At 37.2% G+C, this 25,365-nt stretch overlaps 1 protein-coding gene across 1 annotated transcript; it reads left to right on the forward strand.

Moving 5' to 3' along the window:
* The first annotated feature begins 614 nt into the window (after window positions 1-614).
* Window positions 615-24,135, forward strand: LOC140161071 (sodium- and chloride-dependent glycine transporter 1-like). The gene is made up of 13 exons (XM_072184459.1): window positions 615-984; window positions 2,119-2,250; window positions 4,479-4,746; window positions 6,441-6,573; window positions 6,991-7,125; window positions 9,877-9,980; window positions 11,548-11,672; window positions 12,648-12,763; window positions 13,984-14,124; window positions 14,523-14,622; window positions 21,937-22,046; window positions 22,496-22,663; window positions 23,197-24,135. Exons 1-13 carry the CDS (start codon window positions 783-785, stop codon window positions 23,437-23,439), a joined length of 1,977 nt encoding a protein of 658 aa, XP_072040560.1. The 5' UTR covers window positions 615-782; the 3' UTR covers window positions 23,440-24,135.
* The last annotated feature ends 1,230 nt before the right edge of the window (window positions 24,136-25,365 follow it).

Genomic DNA, 25,365 nt, shown 5'->3' on the forward strand with positions numbered 1-25,365 from the left:
GAAATTCACACAAAGTAGAAAATAAATAGGTATACATTATACTATTTCTGTATAAAAGCTAATGACGTATTTTTTCTATAAAAATTGTGGTACAACCGCTGCCAGACTGACCTTTATTTATTGGGACAGCCTGTACAATGAATACCCGAAGATCCTAACATACTAAAAGTACTTTACTATAAACAAAAGATATGGTTATCTCCATATCAAGGCACCCACGTGCTTCTGATAAAAACCAAAGCACTTTAACTTGAATTTTGACCTTTATACACTTGGAATAGAAGCAAAAATTTTCCTTTCAAACACGTGAATATCCGGGGTGAATATACATGTACGTGCCGGACTTAAATTTCTTTGTACCACCTTGATCACTGCACCACTGTTTCTTCGATGTCGCCTTTAAAATTAAATTCGAAATATTAAAGTAAAGGATGGATAAAATGGGTTAAGTCACAACTGGTAAACAAAACGAGCAACTGGAAAAACAAGGCAGATTCTTTTGTGCTTTACGCGACCCAACAACCAAAGCCGATTCTTTACTCTGTGACCCAGAAAAGCAAGTGACAAACGAAGCGGCGAGTCGAGTATTCATGTTGCTCTGGCGGCAACAGATTCATTTATCGAGTTGCATTAAGTTTTTAGAAGCTTTCATACAACTGCATTGAAATATTGCTTGCCTTTATAGCTCTTCATGTTCTTTAAATTATCAACATTTTGAAACCAGCTTTGATCTGGAGTGGATAATCTTCCGTCGACTGTAGCAAGCCGATAAAACCCCGAAAATGTCAGATGGGGTATCCAAGACGTACGGTACAAATGATGTGGAGAAATTACCCGAAGTGAAAATGGTAGTAAAGAAGGAAAAAGTAGAAGCGCGGGAAACATGGGGTAATAAAATAGATTTTATCCTGTCGTCTATGGGATATGTTATAGGACTCGGGAATGTGTGGAGATTTCCTTATTTAGCTTACGATAACGGTGGCGGTAAGTAAAAAATCAATTTATTATTTTTTTTTTATTAATTTTCGATTTTAATTAATTTAATTGATCAAGAAAGAAATCGCAGACTCATGCAAACTACCTCAAGAATTAAGCTTTATTTCAACCACACACAACCAAGCATTGGAACGTTAGGCCGAGTAAAAAAAATACATGTTTCTCGTCAGCGCCCTCCTCCTTTTTTAAAGATTTTTCAAATTTCTTTTTATTTTGTAAACTTTCAGTTATAACTGGTTGAAAAAGATGTTTCAGAAGTTGAAACTTATTTTACAGCTTTGTAAATGCCTAATACATCATTTAAGAAGAGTTTTGTGATCACTAGAGGGGCCTACCTCTCAAAACAATAAAATAAAAAGGGTCCTCCTCCTTTTTCTCAGATATCTGTATGTCGAATATACCCAAAATATGGTGCCAAATACAGGTATTTAGCGTCGTTTTCCAATAAAAATAGAATCCAAATTTTTAAAAACCCGGACGAGAAACATATATATTTTTATTTTTATTTGGCCTTATCATGATGATAAGAAATTCTTGGCATAAATTCACAACGGGAACTTCACTCTGACACATACACGATACATTTATCATGTTTATGTATTCAAATGTTGTTTTGCTTAGCATTACTGGCTTGAGATAATGTGCATTCCAGTGGGCATGGGGTCAATGGGAGATTTTAGATATTATTTAGTATTGTCTGATTTGTATCTTTAAAATCAAGTATACATTTTCAAAGGAAATGATACAAGGAATCCAAATAGGACCGCAGATATATGACAGTTTTTGTGAAAATTGTCAAATTTGATTTTCCATGCCAGGTTTTTATAATGTCCACTATCATCATTACCATGATTACATTTGAAGATACAATACAAAATACAATGTCAAAAAATTTCCCACTTAGAGTGCCCCTTTCCACTTAGAGTGCAACTTGCAACTTACGAGTGCAACTCGCGGAACCTCCCCCAAAATAATCCGTACTCTTTAAGGTCCAAAACGATTTGTTCACCCATTTATTATATAGACATTTTCTCCTTTTTATTACACATTCACTTTTTAATGATTTAAAAAAATACGAATTAATGTAACTGTAAATTAAAGTTAGTTTTGTTTATTTTTCAGGGGCATTTCTACTTCCATATCTCATAATGTTATTTGTAACGGCGTTGCCAATAATGTTTTTAGAGTTGTGTCTTGGGCAATTTGCAAGTCTTGGCTGTATATCTGTTTGGAGAATAGCTCCTTTATTTAGAGGTAAGGAATACTAAAATTAAAGGGACATTCATCATCATCATCATCATCATCATCCTTCGGCTGCGGAGCAGGCGACTATACAAGTTTCCTCCAGCTACATCGGTCTTGAGCCATTGCTGATCATGTGCTATTCCAGTTAAAATCCATACACCCCCTATAGAAGACATGACCTTAATCTTCCACACAGGGAGTGTGGCTTTCAAATGGGGTTACCTGAATGGGTGACTCCATTTCAAGTCTACACCCCCTGTGTGGGAGATTAAGGCCATGTCATCCATAGGGGGTGTATGGATTTCAACTGGAATAACCCATTCAAAGATCCGTCAATCCCACATTCCCATTATATCATTTGCATTTTAAAAATATTCATGTAGTATAACCCTATAATGAATAAGCTAGACATGGTGTTTTCATGCATGTCAAAAGAGACCAAACTTAAATCTTTATGCTCAGGCATATAGGGAACGCGATCCCAAAGACGGACACAACATTTCAGTTTCATCATTTTGTATTTTGTAAATTATTATTTCTGAAAATAAAATAATTTAATGTTATTTTCTCGATAAATCAACTATTTTCAGTGACTTTACATATTTTTATGGTCCTGGACGGATTCGCCTGTCCAACTATTATAATCCTATTTGGTTTATCGATATATTCGAAGGGTATAAATAATCACGATAAATACAAACCAGAGTAAATACAAACATGGCATTAATCTATTTGACTTTAACCTTTGTCATCATGACAAAGGTTATAAGAGTCAAATAGATTAGTCAAGAGTTCGTCATTGTGAGTTTAATCTCTGTGATTGTTCCGATAGCTGCTATTTACTTAATAGTAGCCTAACCCCATTGGTCAAAAGTGACCATCGGAAGTTACTTCGATGATTCCGGAGACGAGGATTATTAAATCTGGATGTGACACACTAACATTCTTATTAACATAATGTCATGTGTCCAAAAACAAATGTTTTAAATTCCATTTTCCATAATTCCATGTTCAACCACAGTCTATATGGTTCAACAATGGTCTGCCAATCAAATTAGGGCTCATCAATAGTGCCAGCCTATCAAAAACATTTGGTAGACGTCTCATTCAGGAAAGACCATCACGATATGCTAATTAGGGTCAGGGTTTACGGGGTTAGGTCACAGAAGGGCACATATATACAGGTCTTTGTTATTAAAACGTATAGGCCTACTCAGCCTGAATTTGATATTAAAACGGTACTAACATGCCGCTTGAAATTAATTGTTTTTCAGTGCTTTCCAAATCATGATTGCAAAATAATAATAATAATAATATTTCTGTAGATTAAGACATTATATCATGATTTTATTTTCAAAATGATACTCTAGCTTTGCGACAAACAGTCACGCTACACGAACCGCGTGACCAATGTACAAAACTGTTAATTTCCGTGCGTTTGTATCAAAGATCCCAATCGCAATCTCTTTTTATATACTCCCAGAACCGCGCATATTATGGCCAGAACCGCGCGCGAATGAAGTCTACTTTCCACACCTCATTGTTGCTTTATTATAATGATTTCTTTCATACAAAATGGATCATATTATAGGAAGTAGTCTCCTGCAAATCACGACATTATACGCCTTATATGTTAGAAAAATAATTATCAAGCACGAATCACATGGTTTTATTTAAAACAAACTCATATTGACCATGATAAAACGAATAAAACAGTCGTCTCTCAACACGCGATATTCAAAATTCCCGCGCCGAAAATATCTAGTGCAATGACGTCATGGTTATTTGTACTCAACTGTCGCCAGCATTCATTGTAGTACTGGGACGTCATTGCACATATAGACAATTTCGGCACCGGGAATTTTGAATATCGCGTGTTGAGACACGGCTGTTTTTATATGTTTTTATGGTAAATATAAGTTTATTCGTGCTTGATAATAATTTTCCTAACATATAAGGCATAATGTTGTGATTGCCGGAGACTTCCGTTAATAATATCCTTAAATGCCTTTTTGTGCGTTTTCTACGCTGCCCACACGTTCATGCCGTACGTGAAGAATCGTCAATGACCTCTCTCCGTCTCAGGAGAGTGATTTTTAATAGATAAACGGGCGTACAATCATGGCGTTTGGAAATCGCAACTTCAACCTCTCTATTATATTCACCACAGTTTTTGATCTGAAGTCTGCACCGATGTTCACATTTGATATGTTAATAATTTAATATTCAATTTATAGGTCTTGGATACGGTATGGCTCTAGTCTCAGTATTCTTCTGTTTATACTACAACATAGTTATAGCATACGCTGTATATTACATGTTTGCATCATGCCAAAATCCCTTACCATGGGTAGGATGCAATCACACATGGAATACGGATGATTGTTGGGAACCACCATCGAAGACTAAGGACCCGGGCGGTATAACACTGGAACCATCTCCAAGTCCGACTCCTACTTTGGATCCGAATGTGACTAGAATATACTCAAGTGAAGAGTACTGGAAGTAAGCAACGTAAATAAACAAGCAAGCAATGATTGATTATCAGAGAATAAATAAACCTGGGGCACCAGTCCTTCACCGACTCTAGGGCTGTTATCGACAAAGCTGTTGTTGACAATATTGTCGACAAAGCAATTTTTCCGATTGTCGAGAAGGATGGACTAATTGTCGACAAAGACTATTCATTTAAAATATTAGAGATAAGCTTAAGGGTAGACGAGGTGTTGTTGGTCGAAGCAACCAAAAAAATCGATTTTCATTCTCTAGATCAATAAGTTATTGACAAATAACACCTTGATGTTTTGCAAAAGTTCATTCTACAAATTATATAATTTGAAAACTTACTTAATTTATTGTTGTTAATGAATTATGTACATTTTACAAAAGTGTTGTTGTTTCAGCCCTCTTTACAACATAACTCAAGAACCACAGGACCTACAAAATCATTTCTGTGATATTTGAATTCTTCTACACGCTCGCAAGGAAATGAGCAATGCAATTTTTGCCAAAGCTCATTACCATTCGCAAGATGTTGTGAACTACCAAATCGCAACACCTTAAAATAGTGTATTACCTTAAGATCAGAATTATTTACCATGAAATAACTTCTAAGTATAACAAAGTAATAATTGACAATGATTTGGATTAAAAGACTTCATTTTGTAATGACAAGTTACTCTCTGAATGTAAAAGAGTGAATTTCCACTCTTTCAAGGAGTTGAACAAAGGGAAACTCGTTTTTGAGTGGAAACCGCTCTAAATGAAAGAAAGTACATTTTCTTTAGCCAATATTCACTCTTTTGAGAGTATACAGACTACTTTTTTCAATCCTTTTAGAGTGCAATTTTTCCACTCAAAAAAGGGTTGTCATCCATTTCACTCTATCACTCTTTTTCCACTCTTTCCGCTCGATGTACATACTAATATGATTACTTGTAATTGACAGTTATATTTTGATGTACATAAACGACTCATAACCTGGTCTGTAAACTTAATATTTGAACTTGCTTTATTGACAACTTGTCGACGTTGAATCGAGATTTGATGATCGTTGGCTATGAAAATTCTACTCGACATTAGCCCTGACCAACTCCCACTCTAGGCTCCAATATAAATTGGCTTGGTGAATAATACAGTGCTACTGAAAGGACTGTAATGTCAAAAACTTTTGTCAGAACATTTTAATTTGGGTGTTTTAATGCTCAAATCAAACACAAATAAACAATATGCTATACATAAATAGAATCATAGACATTCAAAATAAAAATATTTTTGAAAGCATCATTATTACTTACACAACGTTGTCAAATTCCCAGGGCGAGAAAACCGGCGTTCTTGCCTACTGCCGGTGTTATGTTTTCGGACCCCGTTTTTTGCGGGACAAAATGGACCCGCGACGTGTTTTTAAAAGAGGTCAAAAATGTAATTTCCTATTCTTCGTTAATTTGTTTGTTATAGAGTAGTGTTTATAGTTTTGTAAATTGAGTCTAAAGCGGTACATTTTCTATCCAAAACCTTGCTATAGGCATGTTAGGAGGCCAAATTTGTTGTAAAATTTATGTTCTTCTTAAGGCCAGGGGTATTTTTGTGGGAAGGGGAAAATTCATTTCGTGGTGTTTAATTATTATTGTAAGGCTTTAATAATCATATTTAAAAATACAATTAATATTTTATTCTTATTTATTCTTACTTTATAGGTATGTAGTTTTGGATGTAACAGACGGTTTGCATGATCTTGGTATCATTAAATGGGATTTGTGTTTGTGTTTTCTCTTGGTGTGGATTGTTGTATATTTTTGTATCATTAAAGGTGTCAAGTCTTCGGGGAAAGTAAGTAACATAATTTTCTTGTTATTTCAGTTAATTTATGCATGTGGCGTAGATTTATTTTTGACATTGGGCAGGGGTGTTGTTCTGGTGTAAAATCCGTAAGTCAGAGTCTTTTCAATCGACAATGCTTTTAAAATATTTTTACCAACAGTTTTGTAAAAAAGTAAATGTACATTTTTACCAAGATTTTTGTAAAAAAAATGGGGTTAGGGGTTGGTCACCTCTCGGGGTCAATTTCTCGTAAACAAATGAGTATCGTAGAAATGAACATACTCGGCAGCTTTGAGACATTTGTTTCTGCCTTACAACAAAACACAATTAAAACATCAATTATTTTTTTAAGTTGGTCAATAACTTAAGAGAATCTAATAATGTTTATTATGAATTATTCTGTTTACTCCCTTATACGCTGTGTAGGTAGTTTATTTCACCGCTACTTTCCCGTATGCAGTCTTAATAACGTTACTTATACTCGGAGTTCTGCAACCTGGAAGTGTGGATGGAATTTTATACTTTTTGACACCACAATTTGAAATGCTTAAAGAAGCAAAGGTAAGAGGCTTCATGCGATACTTTAAATGAAAATTTCTTGGTGTAGATTATTCATCCAGTAGTTCAAAACATTATTTGAGTAAATTAAATCTAATACTGGAACTAAAATTTGCAACTCACTTTGCGTCCGAAAACATCGGACTTCATCATGCACCATCTGACGTCACATCATCATCAATCAGATGCATAATGAAGTCCAATATTTTCGGACGTAACGTAGCAAACCGAGTTGCAAATTTTAGTTATACTATATAGATTTAATTTGCAAAATAATGCTATTAAAGCCATATTATAACATTTTCATACAAAATAGATTAGCATTTCTTTGCCATAAAATGTTAGTTTTTACTGTCAGATAATTTATATCCCCTTTTAATTTTAAGCCGAACAACTACGGCAAAGCAAAGAAAATTGGAATTTACTACCAGCGCATATGTCGCCAATACATACCACTCCTTCGGTCATGTTGTGGTACGACCCTTTGTTGTGTAGAGCACCGTCCCGTACGCCGTGTACGTACTGTGTGTTATGAACCGTTATGAACATCGTGTATGCGTTCGACTAGTAATTCCATCGCTTTTATTCAAAATCTCCGATTTTGACAAAACTACAGCACCGAGAGTCTGGATTTTTGCAGGGTATATTGGTTCAATAAAGTTCAATATAATCGTGTAAAAATTAATTTTAAAAAATCAGTGAGGGCGTCCTCAACAGCAAATGTTATAATATGGCTTTAAGTAACAAGAAAAGTCAGTATTACGAAGAAAAATTATCTGTGCACTGGAAGATAGCATTTAAAAGACACGTAATTTATCCGTTTATTTATGCTTAATTTTTACAAATTTTGCCTTGCTTGTCGTGAGATACCGTATTGTCGAACAGGGGCATACCGGGATAGAAGTATTGTTTGCCGACTAAAATTGATAATTGTGACCCCTGGTATTTCCGACAGGGAGCTCGAGAATCGAGAAAAAAATAATTCTGAAACTATATTTTTATATTTTGACGATGCGTGAGATTTTACTACCTGGGCGTGAGAAAGTGCCCAAATGCGTGAGAGATGACAGCCCTACTTGCACCTGTCATTGTTTGCTTTGACGGTTTTTAAAATAAATTATGACCAATATTTAACAAATATGTCAATATTCATATCATTCTATATTTGTAAGCATTATTATCATGATTATATATAATTATCAAAGGCGTTCATCAGTTACGAGTAGATTGATTAAAAAGTATCGTTTAATTTCGCGGGTTAAAGTCAAACTTTGATCTTTGGTCCAGGTGTTTCTTTTATCGTATTTTCCTTTTGGCGCGCTCGCGGGTTTTGTCATCGCCCTTTGTTCGTTGTTTTAGCCCCATTTCCCTAATATGAAATTTTAATAAAAAAGGAATTTTAGTTCGGCAGAGGTGGGCCTTCTTCATTTTCACTAAATTCAAAAAATATTTTGGCGTATATAAAATTCTCTGCCTCCTAAACGACATCAACTGTACCACAATTGGGTATCACGAATCGTTATATAGGCCTATGTTGTGCAGTTAATATTCATATATTCTTTTATACATTAGGATGCTTCAGTTTTTACACAGAAAATATTTCATCGAAAATCCCCCAATCGGCTATTTAAAAAAGGTAGTCAGACTTCCTTAGATTATGCAATAAATTAGCATTAAAATCAAGTTGTTTTTTACGCAATTTAAAAACACTTGGCCAATGACGAATGCTGCTGTGAGGTGGATCAAAGGGGGACATGACCTAGCGGTGTTTGCACTTTTATTTTTTTTAAACATTGACACAAATAAAGCTGACACATAACAGCACAAAGTTAGAGGAATAACTAGGAATAGTATATATGGGTTTTATAAAGTGAATTCCAGTGCTTGATATATGGGGTGTAATTCCCATCCCATGTGCATCGGGAGGGGGACGCCAAAAACTTTCGTTTTTATATATTATTGGCCTTAACTCAAGAACTATATAAGACCATATCAATGCGATTATTGGCTTCCTTAACTCATTTCCTATAAGATAAATGTATTAATATCAAGACGCACACTGCAGTTTGTTTAGTTAAAGAGCTAAAGCTGGGAAAAAATATAGCTCCTGCATGTCATCCACCTCGCTTTAAGGAATCCATAATTGGACTAAAGCATACCATTTTTCTGGGGACAATTTTCTCCTTCCGAGGTCTAGGCACCGGGCATCACTTTTCTTCCGAGGAACTCTGAGGATATGTTCGGTATTTTAAATACCGATTTTGTGAGGCCTTGGCATGAAAAACAGATGACGTCATTTGCGAAGCTCTCGGAAATGTACAACCTCGCTACAACCCCACTGTACAGCCTCGCTCCACTCAAGGTCGCAAGTCCATCTCCCGGGTCCATCTGGGCTCCGGCCGCTGATTTCTGTAGTAAAGGCTCGCAACTAACGGAATTCCAAAATGGAAGAGCCTCGCAGGGCATGAAATCCATCATTCTTTCCCCAGAGGGTGGAGCGAGGCTATAGCGGGGATGCATGTAATGGGACTGTAGCGATGCTGTAGCGGGCATGGCCGAAGTTTCCCTCACATTTACCAACATTAAGGGTAGTGTGTGGTGGTGTGGGCGTGTCTGATTGCTGAATATGTAGCCATTTATTAGCAAGTAGATCAGAATGGTGAAATATTTTGCCCATGATTGAGATGCATTGACGGTTTCCAATGATGGAGAAATGCGAGTTCTTGGATATTAATTCACATTTGAATAATTCAGGTATGGAAAGCTGCAGCGAACCAGGTATTCTTTTCTTTTGGAGCTGGATGGGGCGGAACCCTGACTCTGGCGAGTTATCATGAATTCCACAATAACAGCTTCAGGTTAGCGTTCAAGACACCCTTTTATCCCATTTATACACACACTGGCCAAAAGTATTGCAAAATTCGGTAAAAAGAAGAATTCGGCAAACTAAATTAGAAATTTATCCAGTAGCGATAGGTTTCTATTTTTCAGCAATGTTGCAATACTTTTAGCCAGTGTGTGACAGGTAAGCCTACGGAATAAACACAGCGGTTACAATCATATAATTGAAGACCGAATTAAAATGACAGGTTTGCATATGTCGTCCTGTCAACCAGACCAAAATGTTGTACTGCGCAGGTCAGCAACCAATCACGCCGCGCTTTTGCCCTGACATCAGACGCAAACTAGTATTTTTAATTTGGTCCTCAATTATAGTATACAGCATTAATCCGTAATTGCATGACGTCACGATGGTATAAAACGGAATTGCCGAATTTTCTACTCCAGTAATTTTAATTACTATTTACATTTATCCCGGGGCATTACCTTGGTCCTCACCCTGACCCTGGGCAAAATGGCGCATTTTTGTGTATGCATTATGATTTCTTGTACGGCGTACTTTCAGTTATAAACTATATCCTTTCCTTCTGTGATATATATAATGTATTTAGGTTTGGAGAGCCGCCGCTAATCAAGTGTTTGCGTCCTTCGGAGCAGGCTGGGGCGGTACGCTTACTTTAGCCAGTTACCATGAATTCCATAACAATACGTTCAGGTAGATCGAATGTGTGACAAAAGTATACCAAAAGTCGGTTGTGGCTTCATACGATAGTGTCAAATATGCAAATGAGATTTCCCTAACCATAAGCCTAACATTAAACCTAACCCTAACGCTTCAATTGTATATTTGAGATTATCATATAAGCCTCTTAGTGTGCAATATACCGATGCAATCATCTCGTTTTGCAATCACTTGTCATGTCAATTCGCTATCCAGAGCTCGTGTGAATGCTTTTGTGTTTTTATTAGCTGGCTTAATATGCTTAATAGTGTCTATTTACTGTAATGCTCTTTACGCAATATGAAAGTGCCATAATCTCACATTTAACCGAGTAACGCCTCTCTGTTGCTAATTATTATTATATTTTGAAAACATAACAGCAAACTATCACTGTTTTTTTTATATACACAAATATTTTGAACTCAATAGTATCATTAAAGTGAATTAAATATAGATACCCCACAATACCATTACATACTGAAAAATTAGTTTGCCACTTTCAGTAAATTACGAATTGCGGTAACGTTTGTTACAAACTAACATAATAATAGGTACCCACTTATTAAAACTAACACGGATATTGCACTAAAGATGCAATTACATGGGTACATCCTGTCAGTCCGATCAACACCGTCAATCCGAACCCTCGTCAGTCCGAAAATGTAATTGAAAAAGACGTCAACCATAACTCTAACCCTAACCATAACCATAACCATAACTCTAACCCTAACCTTATAACTTCAATTAGATTTTCGGACTGACAGTGGTTCGGATTGATGGTGTTTCGGAGTGACGGGGAAACTCGTAATTACATTATATTGCAAGAAATTAACTTAATATTCTACAACTATTTCTTTACACAGAGATGTATTTATAATCGTCATATCTGGAGCATTGACGAGTATATTCGCTGGCATAGTGATCTTCAGTATTATCGGGTTTATGTCATACGATATGGGAGTACCTATTGATGAAACTATCGATGCTGGTGAGTTTGATTGATTGATTGATTGATTGATTAATTCGGCAGCAGGGTGAAGAACGGCTGCGTGCCACGTTCACAAATATTCAATATCAAAGGGAAATACAGTCGTTCGTTTCAAATAATAAGTTTTGGTATTGGTTTTGGATTTGATCACGTGGTTTCCTATTATCCTGCCTAAGCTCTTGACTGACGTCATTACCAATACCTTTTTCTGTACCCATTGTTGGAAGCTTAAAACTTGTAGAAAGCCGTTTCGATTTTCATTTCAGTTTGTTACATAATCGTGTGACCGCAAGGAATCAGGTTTGAAGTTACCTTGATCAAAGTATATACAAAAGAAGTTTATTATTTTCGCAGTGCAATATTCACGAGCAATATATACACTATTATACTCTACTCTATTCTTTTGCATATCACATGCAGGAGGATCGATAGAAAGCTATATGATTTCCAATATACGCTAGTTTACTTTTATTCAAGTTATTTATTACTATTACTCGAAAGAAATGAGGAGAGAGGGGGAAAGAGTGTTGGGGTGTGTGGGGAGGGTAAGGGGAGGGAGAAAACGAAACAGAGGGGGGAGAGCATTGGAAGTAGGAAGGGAAGAAGAGAGAGAGGAGAGCTCGAGAGTGGAGTTGAATAGTGTGTAGGGGCATGGTAGGGGAGAGGAGATATCGAGTGTGGGGATGCGGGAGGGAGAAAGAGAAAAATCGCTCTACCTCATCATGCTCATTGGGTAAAAACAAATCGCTGTCGCTCAGCTATGTATAAATTTAGCTTTAAAATATTTAATCCGCTATTTTTTTTTTGTTTCTGAATAAAAGAGAAACGAAAAACTTATTACTTGAAACGAGGGATTGACAAATGTTGCAATTGAAAATTCACGGTCAATATCATTCCAAGTAATCCACTCCAGGATGCGATTCAGATAAATAGTACGAAATTAAAGCAAATCTTTTATTTATCCTGTCTCCTTAGGCATGGGTCTAGCATTTGTGGCCTATCCTGAAGCTATTTCAAGAATACCCGTGGTACCACAACTTTGGGCATTTCTCTTCTTCTTCATGCTCATCACGCTCGGACTGGATAGTGAGGTAGGTAATCATGGCAGATATATACAGATAACATTCATTTTCATTCGCGAGGTTTAGTTAACAAGCTGGTATAGATGTTTAATGTTACTGCCCTGCTATCGCTTCTCCCTGCTAATCAATTGAATATATGAATACAAAAACCACCTAAGTCCATACTTTGGCCAAATTGAGTTAAGCATGGGAAATTGTTGTTATACATAGGCCTGTCATATGCATGAAAGAACAACTCAAATTCATTCTCTGTGTCTATTGGGCATGTGAAAAATAGCATGTATGAAAGAATCACCCAATTCCATGATTTGAGTCTTGTAACACATTGATTGAAATCCAGTATGTATAAAAGTCCACTTGTAACACATTCATTGCTAGAGAATGACTTTTGAACAAAAAATGGGTTTAATAAAGGAAAGTGTGTGGTTTATATTACATGGCAGAATGCTTATCAACATTATACATACCTGTGTGCTTTATTTTGTATTATCTTACTAGTGGTAATCTCATTCTAACATTGTTGTCTTTGTATATGATTCAAACAACCACCTAAGTCCAAAATTTAAAATGAACCCCACGAAGTCCCTGAAATGCTAATCGTCATACCTAATACAGGTTAATCCACTCATTTGCACGTAAAACTTACCATATTGACCAGGTAAATCTAACTGAAGGAATTAAAATGATACACGGGTTTTTCTCTCAAAATAACTTCGCATGGACTTAGGTGGCTTTTGTATTCATGTATTCAATTGCCTTTGGTGTCTAGCATGCAGAAAGTCGATATCGCGGGTTCGATGCCCGTGCCAGCTCATTCTCCATTTTTTTACTTTGGGTTTGCACTAGACTGGATCCTTCAGTCTTTCTACAACTACGCACGGTCATCGGGTTATGCTGTTGGCAATAAGGCACCGTTAAGGATTGTGGGTAAAAAAGGCAGAGCAATACGAGGCTTTGAAGGATTCTACCTGTCAATTTCAATTGTATCACCGTTGGTGGGTCAAAGTATTATTTTCTGCTATCCTATCTTCATCTCTTTCCTTATAGCCCAAAGTAATAATTTCGACATAAATTGAAAAGAGCACTGGAGTAAGTAAGCATCCTTGCCGCACACCTCTTTCAATTATACTTATTATTCAACATACTCATGCAGGATTTCTATCAGGCATCCATGATTTTGCCTTCAAAAGTTAATACTTTTTAATCGTCTTTGTATGTTATTCTCTTAGTTTGTCACTCTAGAAACTGTAATTACAGCGGTGGTTGACGAGGTGGTAGAAAAATATCCTGTCGTACGAAGGAGGAAGCCTATCACAATTCTGGTTGTGTGTATCGTCCTGTTTCTTTGCGGCTTGCCATTGACAACGCAGGTACGTGACAGTACAGATTGACCGTCGCAGCCCTTTGGAGTATGCATGGCCAAGAAGGACGGCCAAGATGAAACCGCGAAAGTTCAAGATGCAATCTTGGACGAACGAGATTGTTCAAGATTCAATCATTAAGTATTATATGATGTTGCTAGTACAAGATTGTTCAAGATGCAATCATTAAGTATTATATGATGTTGCTAGTACCTTCTGAACACACAAACATTATTTCTTCCAAGAGTGGAAAAGTACCATCAGATTATTCAGCAAATCGTTTACCAATAAAAGTACAAAATGGCGGAAAAAATCCTTCATCTTTAACATTGATGATTTATAAACCATTTGAGTTAGTTTTTCTTATAAAGCTATTGGTTCTTTATATTTATATTATTATCATGCAGGGCGGTATATATGTGATGACACTGTTCGATTGGTATTCAGCTGGATTTAGCCCAATGATGTTAGGTTTCCTGGAGGTCTTAGTGATCTCTTACGTATACGGTAAGTTGCCGCATTTGATCTCATTTACCCTATCCTTCAACTTTCTCATGAGACTCTTTCGATGTGTTTGGCATGTGTATGAGCCCAGGGGGTCAAAAATTCCAACAGGTGTACCAAAATTCCTTGATTCTACTATTGACCTGCTAAAAACAGCTTGCCCTCCTCTCAGCCTGCCCAAAAATATTAGCTCCTCCCTTTTTTTGGTTCCCAATTTGAAAACTTTAAATGGTCACAGCGAGCACAAAAGTTCGCATATTTGAACGCTTCTGTATTGTTTTAGAGCATAGTATGTAACGTGTTATTTAAAAGGTGCGCCGTAAATGTGTGCCAACAATCCCTTGCCTCCTCCCCTTTCAAATTGCTTGCCTCCCTATTTTAACTTGCCACAAAATTCTTTTCTTGCCCCAACCCCCATTTTACCCTCCCCTAGGGTTCATAATTATTATTATTCTTGCACAGCCCCTCACCAAATCTACATGATCTATTCAGATTGAATTAAATTGCCACATACCAAAGGGTCTCTGGCATATCGTAAGGTGTTTGTTTGTTTGTCTGTTTAAACACACAAACATGCGTTTCACTTGCGTTCAACTTTCGAGTTTTGATGATCTGACAAAATGTAGAGAAAATGTGTTCGCCTGATTCCAGAAAATTGCGGAACTGTTTTTCAGAATAAAAAGTTTTGAAAAAGTTTTGAAAAACCATACACCCAGTATGGAAGACATGACCTTAGTCTCTCACACACAGGGAGTGCAGAATTCAAAGTTTCTAACCCCATTTGAAATTTATTTTCCTGTGTGGAAGATTAAGGTCATGTCGTCCATGGGGGGTATGGATTTCAACTGGAATAGTTTATTATGCGTTAATTGCTTGGGCTTGAGTTTGTTTCTGTTTTCTTTTGTGCTTATATAAATATATGCAAATTTTGTACTTTTCCGACAGAAACATCCGCGTCTTCCAATCTTTGCAACAATATAATTAGAATCACATTTCTGCATTGTCTTTAATCAGTCAAGCACACTCATTAAACAAAGCCCATTAACATACTACACTAAATGCATGGATTGACCAAGACAAAATTGCAACAGAAAGATTGTGTTGTATGTATCTGTAAAAACCTCTCCTGAACAACATATATAGGAGAAAAAAGGAAGAATGTACTTTGCCATATCTCAATGTATTTTTTTTAACTGGGTAGCATCACAAAATATGTCAAGGTTAACAGAATTCAATGGGCTTAGACCTTTTTGCCCTGTTACCCAAGTATTAATGTTTAAACATACAGGTTCGACCATGTTTGAAATTTGAGCCCTACATAAAGTATGATAAGCGACGTACCATTGTTGTTTTATCATGCAAATGAGCCATTTTCTCCCAACTTTCTTGTTTCTCCTCTGTTGGTCAGGGGGATCTAGAGGGGTTCAAAAATGTTTCTGTTTGCAATTTTGTCCAGCTATACCCATGGTTTTCTCTAGATTGACTAGATTATTACATTATGGACACATACGTCAGAAGACCAACCCCATCGTAGCTGTATACGGGTAAATCCTATATGGAAGGGTTACGATGGGGTTGGGACTTCGACAACGGGTTTGGAGCTTACGACGCGTCGTAACTCTTATTTTTGTGAAATAGATCCCAAAATATAAACTGGGCTGAAAAAGAAACAAGGTTTCACAAGGTCATATCTTAAAATTACACATAGAATTGCCTCAATACTCTACTCTAAACACATGTCAGTAACCAAGCAGTTGACCAACACAACAGCAAAAATGCACTAATATGGAACAGCTTCACAGACCACATGTTGATGTGCGTGTAAAGCAATTGTAACGGCAATCCTGTCTCAGGATTGCCTCACAAAAATAATACTCTTACCCAACGAACATAAGCACCCCCGAATACCTTCATTTATTTGGATTTCATCAGGTGCCTTAAACTCTATATTGCCGAAATTTCCAGGCTGTGACATGTGATATAGCAAGCGGTTCCATGCCAGTGCATTTTTCAGTTGTGTCCGTAAGGTGACCTCTGTTTGGATATTGACATGTCATCAGAGTAGAGTATTGAAGTAATCCTGTGTGTAATTTTGGTTCATTTTGATGGACAGAGATTCAATATATGACCATGTGAAAACTTATAAGTTTCGTTTTGAGCCCCATTTAAATAGAGTAACCTAATATATAGTGCAACTCAAGCTACGTACTGTCTCTAATTTGCTAGGATTGGAACGACGTCATACACGTGCAGGGATGTTTAAGTAGCTCAGCAGACAATATTTAGTGCATGTCATAGTATCAATCCTATCGATGCATAATGTGCATTGGGGAATGGGCAACTTGAAAAGCCTTAAATACTAGTCTCTTTAGATTTGCTCGAGCCAGTCCCGGTTGGGAACGATCTGCTATTGCAAAAAGAACAGTTCGTAGCCTAATCATACGAGATTTAACAAAGTCACTCCTCCCAACCGCACGTTGATTTTCTGTATGGTTACACTCACACCGAATATAATTGAAGACCGAATTAAAAACACTAGTTTGCGTATGACGTCCTGTCAACAACACCAAAATACCGTACTGCGCATGTCAGCAACCAATCATTTTGCGACTTTGACCTGACGTCAGACGCCAGCTTGTCTTTTAATTCGGTCTCCAATTTATTATACCTATAGGAATTCGGTTTGAGTGTAACTTTAACTAAACAGAAAATCAACGTGCGGCTTGTACGGGTGCCGACGACGAAGATATCATCGTCATAGTGCTACAGTACAGGGGCGACTTTGCAAAATACAGTATCTTGTGTTATTTCTGCTATAATGGGTGCTCATTTTAAATTAATATAGTTGAATAAGCAGAACTTTTGCAAAATTGTAATATTCAAAGGCAAATGATGAATTAAATTTATGTAGGTTATATACTTTCCAAGGTATGCTTAGAATTCGCCTAACATCCTTAGCCCGTTTTCACTAGTAACAGAAAAGGATGTACTTTAAGCCTGCAAGTATCTTTGTAAAATTAATTCATCATTTCGAGCTATTTATGTATACTTTTAACCATACTGTTGTCGATATTGCCGGATGTGGTAACTTTTTCATACTTGCTCAATGTCCATACCCCGACAAAAACTTGATCCCCTACAAATCTCCGATTGGCCATCCTGGCTATAATAATACCATTTAGAACAGGACATGATCGTGAGGGGAACGCGGAAGATCGTGAACTATTGCCCCGAAATTTAAGACTGTGTCGATCTATTGGCGGGGGGAGTGAACAACCATGATAGGTCGCGTCAAAAGAAAGTGTCATTGGAGCTGTATTAATGCTTAGCATGCAGCGTATCAACAACAGTGTGGTGTTGTCAAACACAGTGCCAGATTCCTTTAGAGTTGACTTCGAAGCACAATCTAGATTTGACCAGATCTTACACTTACAATGTAGGCCCTACCTCTTTTTGGATGAGTCGACCTTTTGGGAATACTAAATAATTTTGGGAATACTAAAATGGAGTACTCTATATAGGAATCCTGCTCTGTGATGTGTGTATATTATAACCTGCGTAATGTACTGTTACTCATCTCTTCAATCATCAGCGCCACATATACCATGCATACCGTACTACTCTCGTATCCTGGGGCTAGGTATACAGGTATGGTTTACTGCAAAATAAATATGATTCATATGTGTGTATTTTGAATGAACAGGCCACTTTGTTTCAAAGCTTATTCAATTGAATATCCATCACGAATTACCTATGATATGTTGCTGAGACTCGTGTATGTTGTTGAAGACATAATCATATCCGTGAGCTTTTCGAAGACACAGCAGACACAGTAGGATGGTGCTGCATAAAGTGGGGATAGTGTTATGAATTTGCGTGTTTATTATCCATGTGAAATACTGCCCTCCTGTTGTGTACACCATACATCGAAAAGCTACGGTTGCATTGCATGTAGTGACTTCTCTCGCATTGCACTAAAACGATTGCCTAGTACTTTTTAAGGTTCTGTTACCTGGCATTGGGTGCAAGGGTAGATATCATACACATGTGTAATGTATTGCTAGTTACTAGCACTGTAAGCGCCTTACTTGTCGCCTTTTGGCGTACAATTTGTGATGGATATTTATTATTGAAAAGCGTTGGAAAATGTATGATAAAATTGTGATACTATTACTTTGCTAAGCACTTACACCACCAGAATCCTATTGCTACTGCCCCAGGGGTAAGGGTAAACTGCTGCCCAGCTACTTCATTGTTACACTACAGAGTACCTGTGTGGGTACTGCAGAGTACACACGTCGGAATCATATATGTACAGTGCACACACTGGTACTCGACTGGTGCTACACTCGTATTCTAGAGTAGCCACAAAGTAGCTGGGCAACAGTGTACCTCTGGGGTCGACTCTGTACCTACAAGAAGGGAATAACTTTCGCTCTCAGTGTATAATAGGTTAATTTGATACTACGGGAAGTGGTACTATTCTGGAAATTTCTCAGACATCGGACCCTTTCAGGTTCTTGGTTTTGGGTTTCTCTATTGTTCAGAAACGAACATTACGATAGTGGTAGCAATGTTATCACTAGTAAGAAACCTTCAATAACCCTATCGTGATGGAAATGCTTCATTTATGGCTAGACGTCAGATTGGGCTATTGCAATTGAAATCCACACACTTCCTTTGGAAGATATGACCTTAATCTCTAACACAGGGAATATGAATTTCAAATGGAGTTAGTTGAATGAATGGCTCCATTTGAAATTCACACCCCTTGTGTGGGAGATTAAGAACACGTCTTCCATAAGAGGTGTATGGATTTCAACTGCAAGAGCCCATTCCAATCTAGGCGAATGTGAGTAGATAAAGAGTGGTCAATTCAGCATCAATGGTATGCGACGTTTATATCAATAAATATAAACCGCTACTAGCTGGTGAAAATTCGACCACAAAAGATAACAGTTCTTTTGGGTGCAGATTGATCAGCGTCATTACATCCATCAGGATTTGGCGTCAGACAAATACATAAGAAATCAAAACGAAAACCGAAAACAAAGTATTCAAGTTTTCTGATTGTAACAAAGATATGGGGCAGAGCTTTGCCACAGCAATGAAAAACCAACAACAAAACTAAAAGCTCAAACCAAGAACTTGGAAGAAGGTTCCGTGTGCTATTCCAGTTGTACTCCATACACCCCATTTATTATGGCCTCAAATCTTCCACACAGGATAGAAGTGTGAGTTTCAAATGGGGTTACCTGAATGGGTGATACCATTTCAATCCCGGGGGCACTCATGCACTAAAAATGGGTGGCGGGGATGTGCGGCCACATTGACTCCCATTTTTCAACTTGCTCTCACCCAGTGACCTCCGTTTTTGTTTTACTGAACTCCCTCCTTCCCAATGATCCTTTTTTGGTTTAGTGTCACCAAAAGGCCCCCTTTTTTCAAAATTTTGGGAAAATGTCTGATAATCTCTCACCGAATGACCCCAGATTTTCAAATTTTGAGGAGTTTTTGAAAATTTTGTATCAACTTTTCCCCAGTCTGACGGAAAGACCCCCGGTTTTGATAAGATTTTCTCCAGTCTCACAGAAAGACCCCTCTTGGGGGCCTTCTCACTGAAAGACCCCCCTTTTACGTTGTCTAGGCTCTCACCGAAAAAAACCCCTAGTTTAGAACTGCTGTCCGCACATCCCCGTCACTTCCAAAGTCGAGTGCCCCCAAGGTCATGTCTTCCACAAGGGTTGTATAGATAGAAACTGGAATAGTCCAATCATTATACTCTGTCAAACTATTGACATTGACATTAATGTCTTTGTTTGTGTGGGGTGATGGGTGCAGTGTTCATTCTCTCCTGAAATGGAGTGCGCCAAATGACCTGAATTTGTTCAGAACAAACAGGGAAGTTCACTACCCTGCACTGATGTGAAGGGTGGGATTTATAGGGTGGGGTGTATATGGGGTGTATATTATAATATACAACAATGGAAAGTTCTCCCTTCTTGTAGTTGTAGTCTTTTCTTGATTCTTGCGTTATTATGATATAAACTTTAAAGTGGATATGTTATATTTTCAACAAGGTTTTCATCATGTCAACTCGCCGTAGAAGTGATGTAATTAATCGGATTAACTACCATAGCAATAGATGAATACAATTTTGAATATATCGCCCTGCACTACAACATTCACTCACTCAAAGAACAGGATAAAGACCTGTATCGTAATTCTATAGAATATGCATATTATGCTGATCACTCGCACCTGTTAGATTGCAATCTGTTTGTAGTGCAGGGCGATCTAAAAAAGGATAAAATTGTATTCATATATTGCTATGGTAGTTAATCCGATTATAACGTCACTTCTATAACAAACTTCGCTTTGTACGAAACGCAACACAAAAAGAAAGTCCTCGCTTATGTAACCCGTCATATATCTAAACCTACTTGTTGTTACGATTTGATTGACACAATCGTGTGTAGCGTCTTCTTAGCTCTAACATGTCTAATATGATACCACAGGAGCTGTTCGCGGGCAAGCGAGCTTGGCCATGCAGAAAATTCCAACTGCGTGATCATTTTAATTTGCAACTTTTGAAAATGCACCAAATTTCATATACTGGAATCAATCTTTGTCAATTTAGAGCTTTTGGTAGCAAATACGGTATCAAATAGAGGGCACGGTGGCTCAGTGGTTACGGCCTTGGACTCATAATCTGAGAGCTTGCTTGACGTGCGTGGGTTCGTTTCCCCGTCCCGCCACCGTGTTGCGCCCTTGGGCAAAGCGCTTTGTCACGCTTGTCTCACCCCACCAGGTGCAATGGGAAGCTGTTAGGGGTAGTCACAGTCGTTGTACTGATGAACCCCTGTGCCATTTGTAGGCAGCAAACGTGGTTCCGACATATTCTAATAACGGCGGAATAAATGTAAAGCTCTTTGAGGCTGTTTACGGCATAAAGCGCTATATAAATATCTACATTTATTTATCAAATTGGAGCTAACAAGATGCTGCACACAACCGTGTCAATCAAATTGTCATAACATGAGCAGGTTTAGATTTATGACGGGATATGTAAGTGCGGAGTTTCTTTTTGTGTTGTGTTTAATTAGGCGTTTAATAGGTCGGCACTACGAAGTTATTACCATGATTACAGATTACAGCATGCGATTGATTTGAGCAGAATTTGAACCCAGGACCTCTAGGTTTCGAGGCGTTGTGCTTATAGGTTGATCTGACATGCGCATTGTTGTGACTAATACAATTTTGCCTCCCTTTTATGCAGGCTTATTAACTATCATTTCCAACATTTTATGCACACAGGGCTAAACCGGTTTATGAATGAAATCAAAATCATGGTGGGATCCCAACCCCGTGTTGCCGTGATAATATGGTCGGCGATGTGGTACTTTATTACACCGGCACTTATTTTGGTAAGACAATAGAGAGATTTCAGAATTCAAACTTTCGAAATAACTCGATGCTACCATTTTCTTTTTAACTATTTGCTCTTTTGAGACGGGAATATACACCAGTGTACACATGTGATAACATAATGTTGAAATCTGTGCGGTTTTTGGTCCACTGAAATCGCACATTTGCTGCCATCTTCCGACCACTTTCATCAGTGTCAAAGTTCATCATGACGCAGATCCCTCCTTTGCAATAGCAGCACCACAAAATAGAGATCCTTCTTTGCAGTAGGAGCACCGGGTTTCTGTGCGGTTTTGGGTCGAACAGAAATCGCACATCTGCTGCCACTTTCATCACTGTCAAAATTCATCATGACGTAGATCTATCCTTTTCAACTGTAGCCCGTGTAAAATAACTATTTGTCTAAACTTTGGAGACATAAATCTGAAACCCTTTTGTTTGTTTCCAGTTTATTTTCATCTATGGATTCATCGACTACTCTCCAGCTTACTTTGGTGATTATATCTTCCCACCCTGGGCAGAAGCAATTGGTTGGATTCTAGGCTTCGTCTCCGTTGTTGTAGTATTTGTATATATGATTTACCCTCTAACCATGAATGAGGGTACTTTCAAAGAGGTAAGTGCATCAAAACAATGATTTTTCTAAAACTTTCAAATTGAATAAGATGTGATTTAATACCCGACTTAATTTACTCTGTACATGCATGCTCATTTAATCGCTAACCCTACCTTCCTCACTTACATACTTGTAAACTTACACCCTTACTAACGAATTTATTTACAAACTTACCTGTTTATTTGCGAACTTACTTATTTACTTAAGAACTTACTTATATACTTAAGACCTCCGTACGAACATATTTACGAACTTGCTTACGAACTTAATAAAGAACTTACATATTTATTCACTTGCTTACTAACGTACTTACATTTATGATCTTACTTACCGGGCTTACTTACTTACCGGGCTTAGCAACTTACCTGGGCCTCTTACTTACTTACCGGACTTACTTACTTATTGGGCTTACTTATTTAGAAACTTACTTATGAACTTACTTACGAATTTACTTACGTACTTACGAACTGCCGCATTTAACTTGTGTACGTATACTTACCATTTCAATTACTACTTTTCATTTTCCTACACAGAGACTGAAACTCTCGTTGAAACCAACCAAAGAATGGGGTCCGGCCTTGAACATCAATAGGAAAGAAGCAGGCTATGAACCCTTACCGAATCAAGATGACGACGACGAACCTGAGGAATTCGGCAAACGAACTCCACCACCAGAATACTCAAATATTGCTTTTGAAACTGATGTTCATGAAAATGTACAAAACAATAAAGAACCAGTGATGCGCTCAATAGGCGTCGATACTTCGATACTTTAGAACTTGGTATACATCGCAGTATATGCCAGTTGACGGAAAAGATTATAATGCTACGCCACCATTTAAATTTGACATTATTGCAACTATAAACGGGCAGTTATAATAATAATAATAATAGATAATACAATAGACCAATATCATCTGACAGATCTTCCCCATACACTGTTTCCTCCCTCAAACCCATACAGAGCTTCCATCATAATGCATTTCAACTAATATATTAAAGATGGTAGGTGATAACAGACATCCTTGTCTGACTCCAACTTGAGCAGTTGAGTGCCAGTGCGGAACCAATCACTTGTTTTCGTCTCCATGTAAGATAGCACTCTTAGACGCACACGGCCTGGTCACGTGGTAGTGCCTGATGAAATCTGGGGGTTCGGACATAACCATGATAACGTAGCAAGTTTGCAAAAGTAAATTCCAGTATTTGATATATTTCTAAACTTTTCTGCTTGGAACTACTGGATGACTTTGTATATATGTGAATAAATACCTCTATCTATATGTATATTGAGTAATGTGTCAACTCCAAACACCCTTACATAAATTAATCGATTTTTATAAAATCGAGTACAAGTCACGGGAGCAGCCATTAAAATACCGCCCATACAGTCACTAAATGACCGAATCTTTAAACATTCGAATTATTCTTAGTTCAATTTTCCTGTCTTGCATGTCCCTACACTATGCCATAGTCGAATTTTGATAAATAAAAATATGTTATTATTAATCATAATGAACGCATCCTGTTGGAACTCAAAATTATACTGATGTGTATTATATATAATTAATAGTAAAATGGTCATAAAGAGTTTATATAATATGTGACAGTAAACGTAAAGTTATGTTATTGAATGCAACATATCTTGCATAATGGCTCACTTAAATACTGAACAATTCTGATTTTGGAATCGACCAGTTTATTGATCGCGAAAGCGTAAAAATCCACTTGGAAGCTAACAAACAGAGAGGGTATAACGGTGACTGAAAATAGATGAAAATCTATCAATTGCACACAAATTAATACAAATCAGAGTTTTATGCTTAAGTTAAAGTAATAGCCAGAGTATGCAAAATGGGCAAGTGGACTACAGAGAAGTCTAACATGTCCTTGAAAGAAGTATATATGTCAATGCCCGAATGAAACATCAAACATGACCGAGTACAAGTAGGCTAGTTGATTATATGCATTTGCGCAGTCAAACGGCTTTCTGCCAGACAAGCAGACACACAAAGAAAAAAAAGAGAGAAAAAACAATTATGACACCTTTTTAAATTGACTTAAAATATTCACAGCAGTGTTTTTTAAACACCCGAGATTCTCGAAATCTAGTTATATTTGCAATGCGTCAGGATGGTTTGAAAGATTTTTATGATAAGATGCAGTTTTTTTCCGTAAGTTGTGACGGTATGTGTATGCGGACGTAATCATGCAGTTTTTTCCGTAATTACTCCCCATTCCAGAAAAATAAAGAACTAATGTTTTTGGATTAAAAAAATATTATCCTGTTTTGCCAAATGAAACATAGCTAAATCCTAATCCTTTAGTTAGTCCAAACTGGCAATAAAAGTCAAATTTTAATATTTTTACAATTTGAGGGAAAATGGTCCAAAAACATGCAATTTTGCATGATTTCTTAACATTGTAGTCACAACAAAATTGTAAGACTTGGTACAAGTCTAAGCATTCAAATCTTGAGTATAGGGTAAGAGTTAGCTCATAATTTTAATATTTTATGTTATTTTTGCTAATTGGTTATGAAAAAGATTGGAAAATGTGTTTTCCAAAAATTAAAATGCATAACTTTAAATTAGCCTTTGTTCAAGTCTTTGGGCTTGATTGTCACAGAATACGAAAAAGGTCGAAAAACACCCTAAAAATGCATGTTTTTGATCCTTATTTCCAGAAATTGACCAAACATT

This window comes from Amphiura filiformis, chromosome 9 (genome assembly GCF_039555335.1).
Source record: "Amphiura filiformis chromosome 9, Afil_fr2py, whole genome shotgun sequence".
Taxonomy (NCBI): Eukaryota; Metazoa; Echinodermata; class Ophiuroidea; order Amphilepidida; family Amphiuridae; genus Amphiura; species Amphiura filiformis.

What these genes read in the sequence shown, in the direction of transcription:
- LOC140161071 (XM_072184459.1), top strand. Translation starts at nt 783, where the DNA reads ATGTCAGATGGGGTATCCAAGACGTACGGTACAAATGATGTGGAGAAA. An exon ending in GTGTCAAGTCTTCGGGGAAA is followed by an intron (nt 6,574 to 6,990) that starts GTAAGTAACATA and finishes TACGCTGTGTAG; the next exon opens with GTAGTTTATTTCACCGCTAC. An exon ending in GCTTGCCATTGACAACGCAG is followed by an intron (nt 14,125 to 14,522) that starts GTACGTGACAGT and finishes ATTATCATGCAG; the next exon opens with GGCGGTATATATGTGATGAC.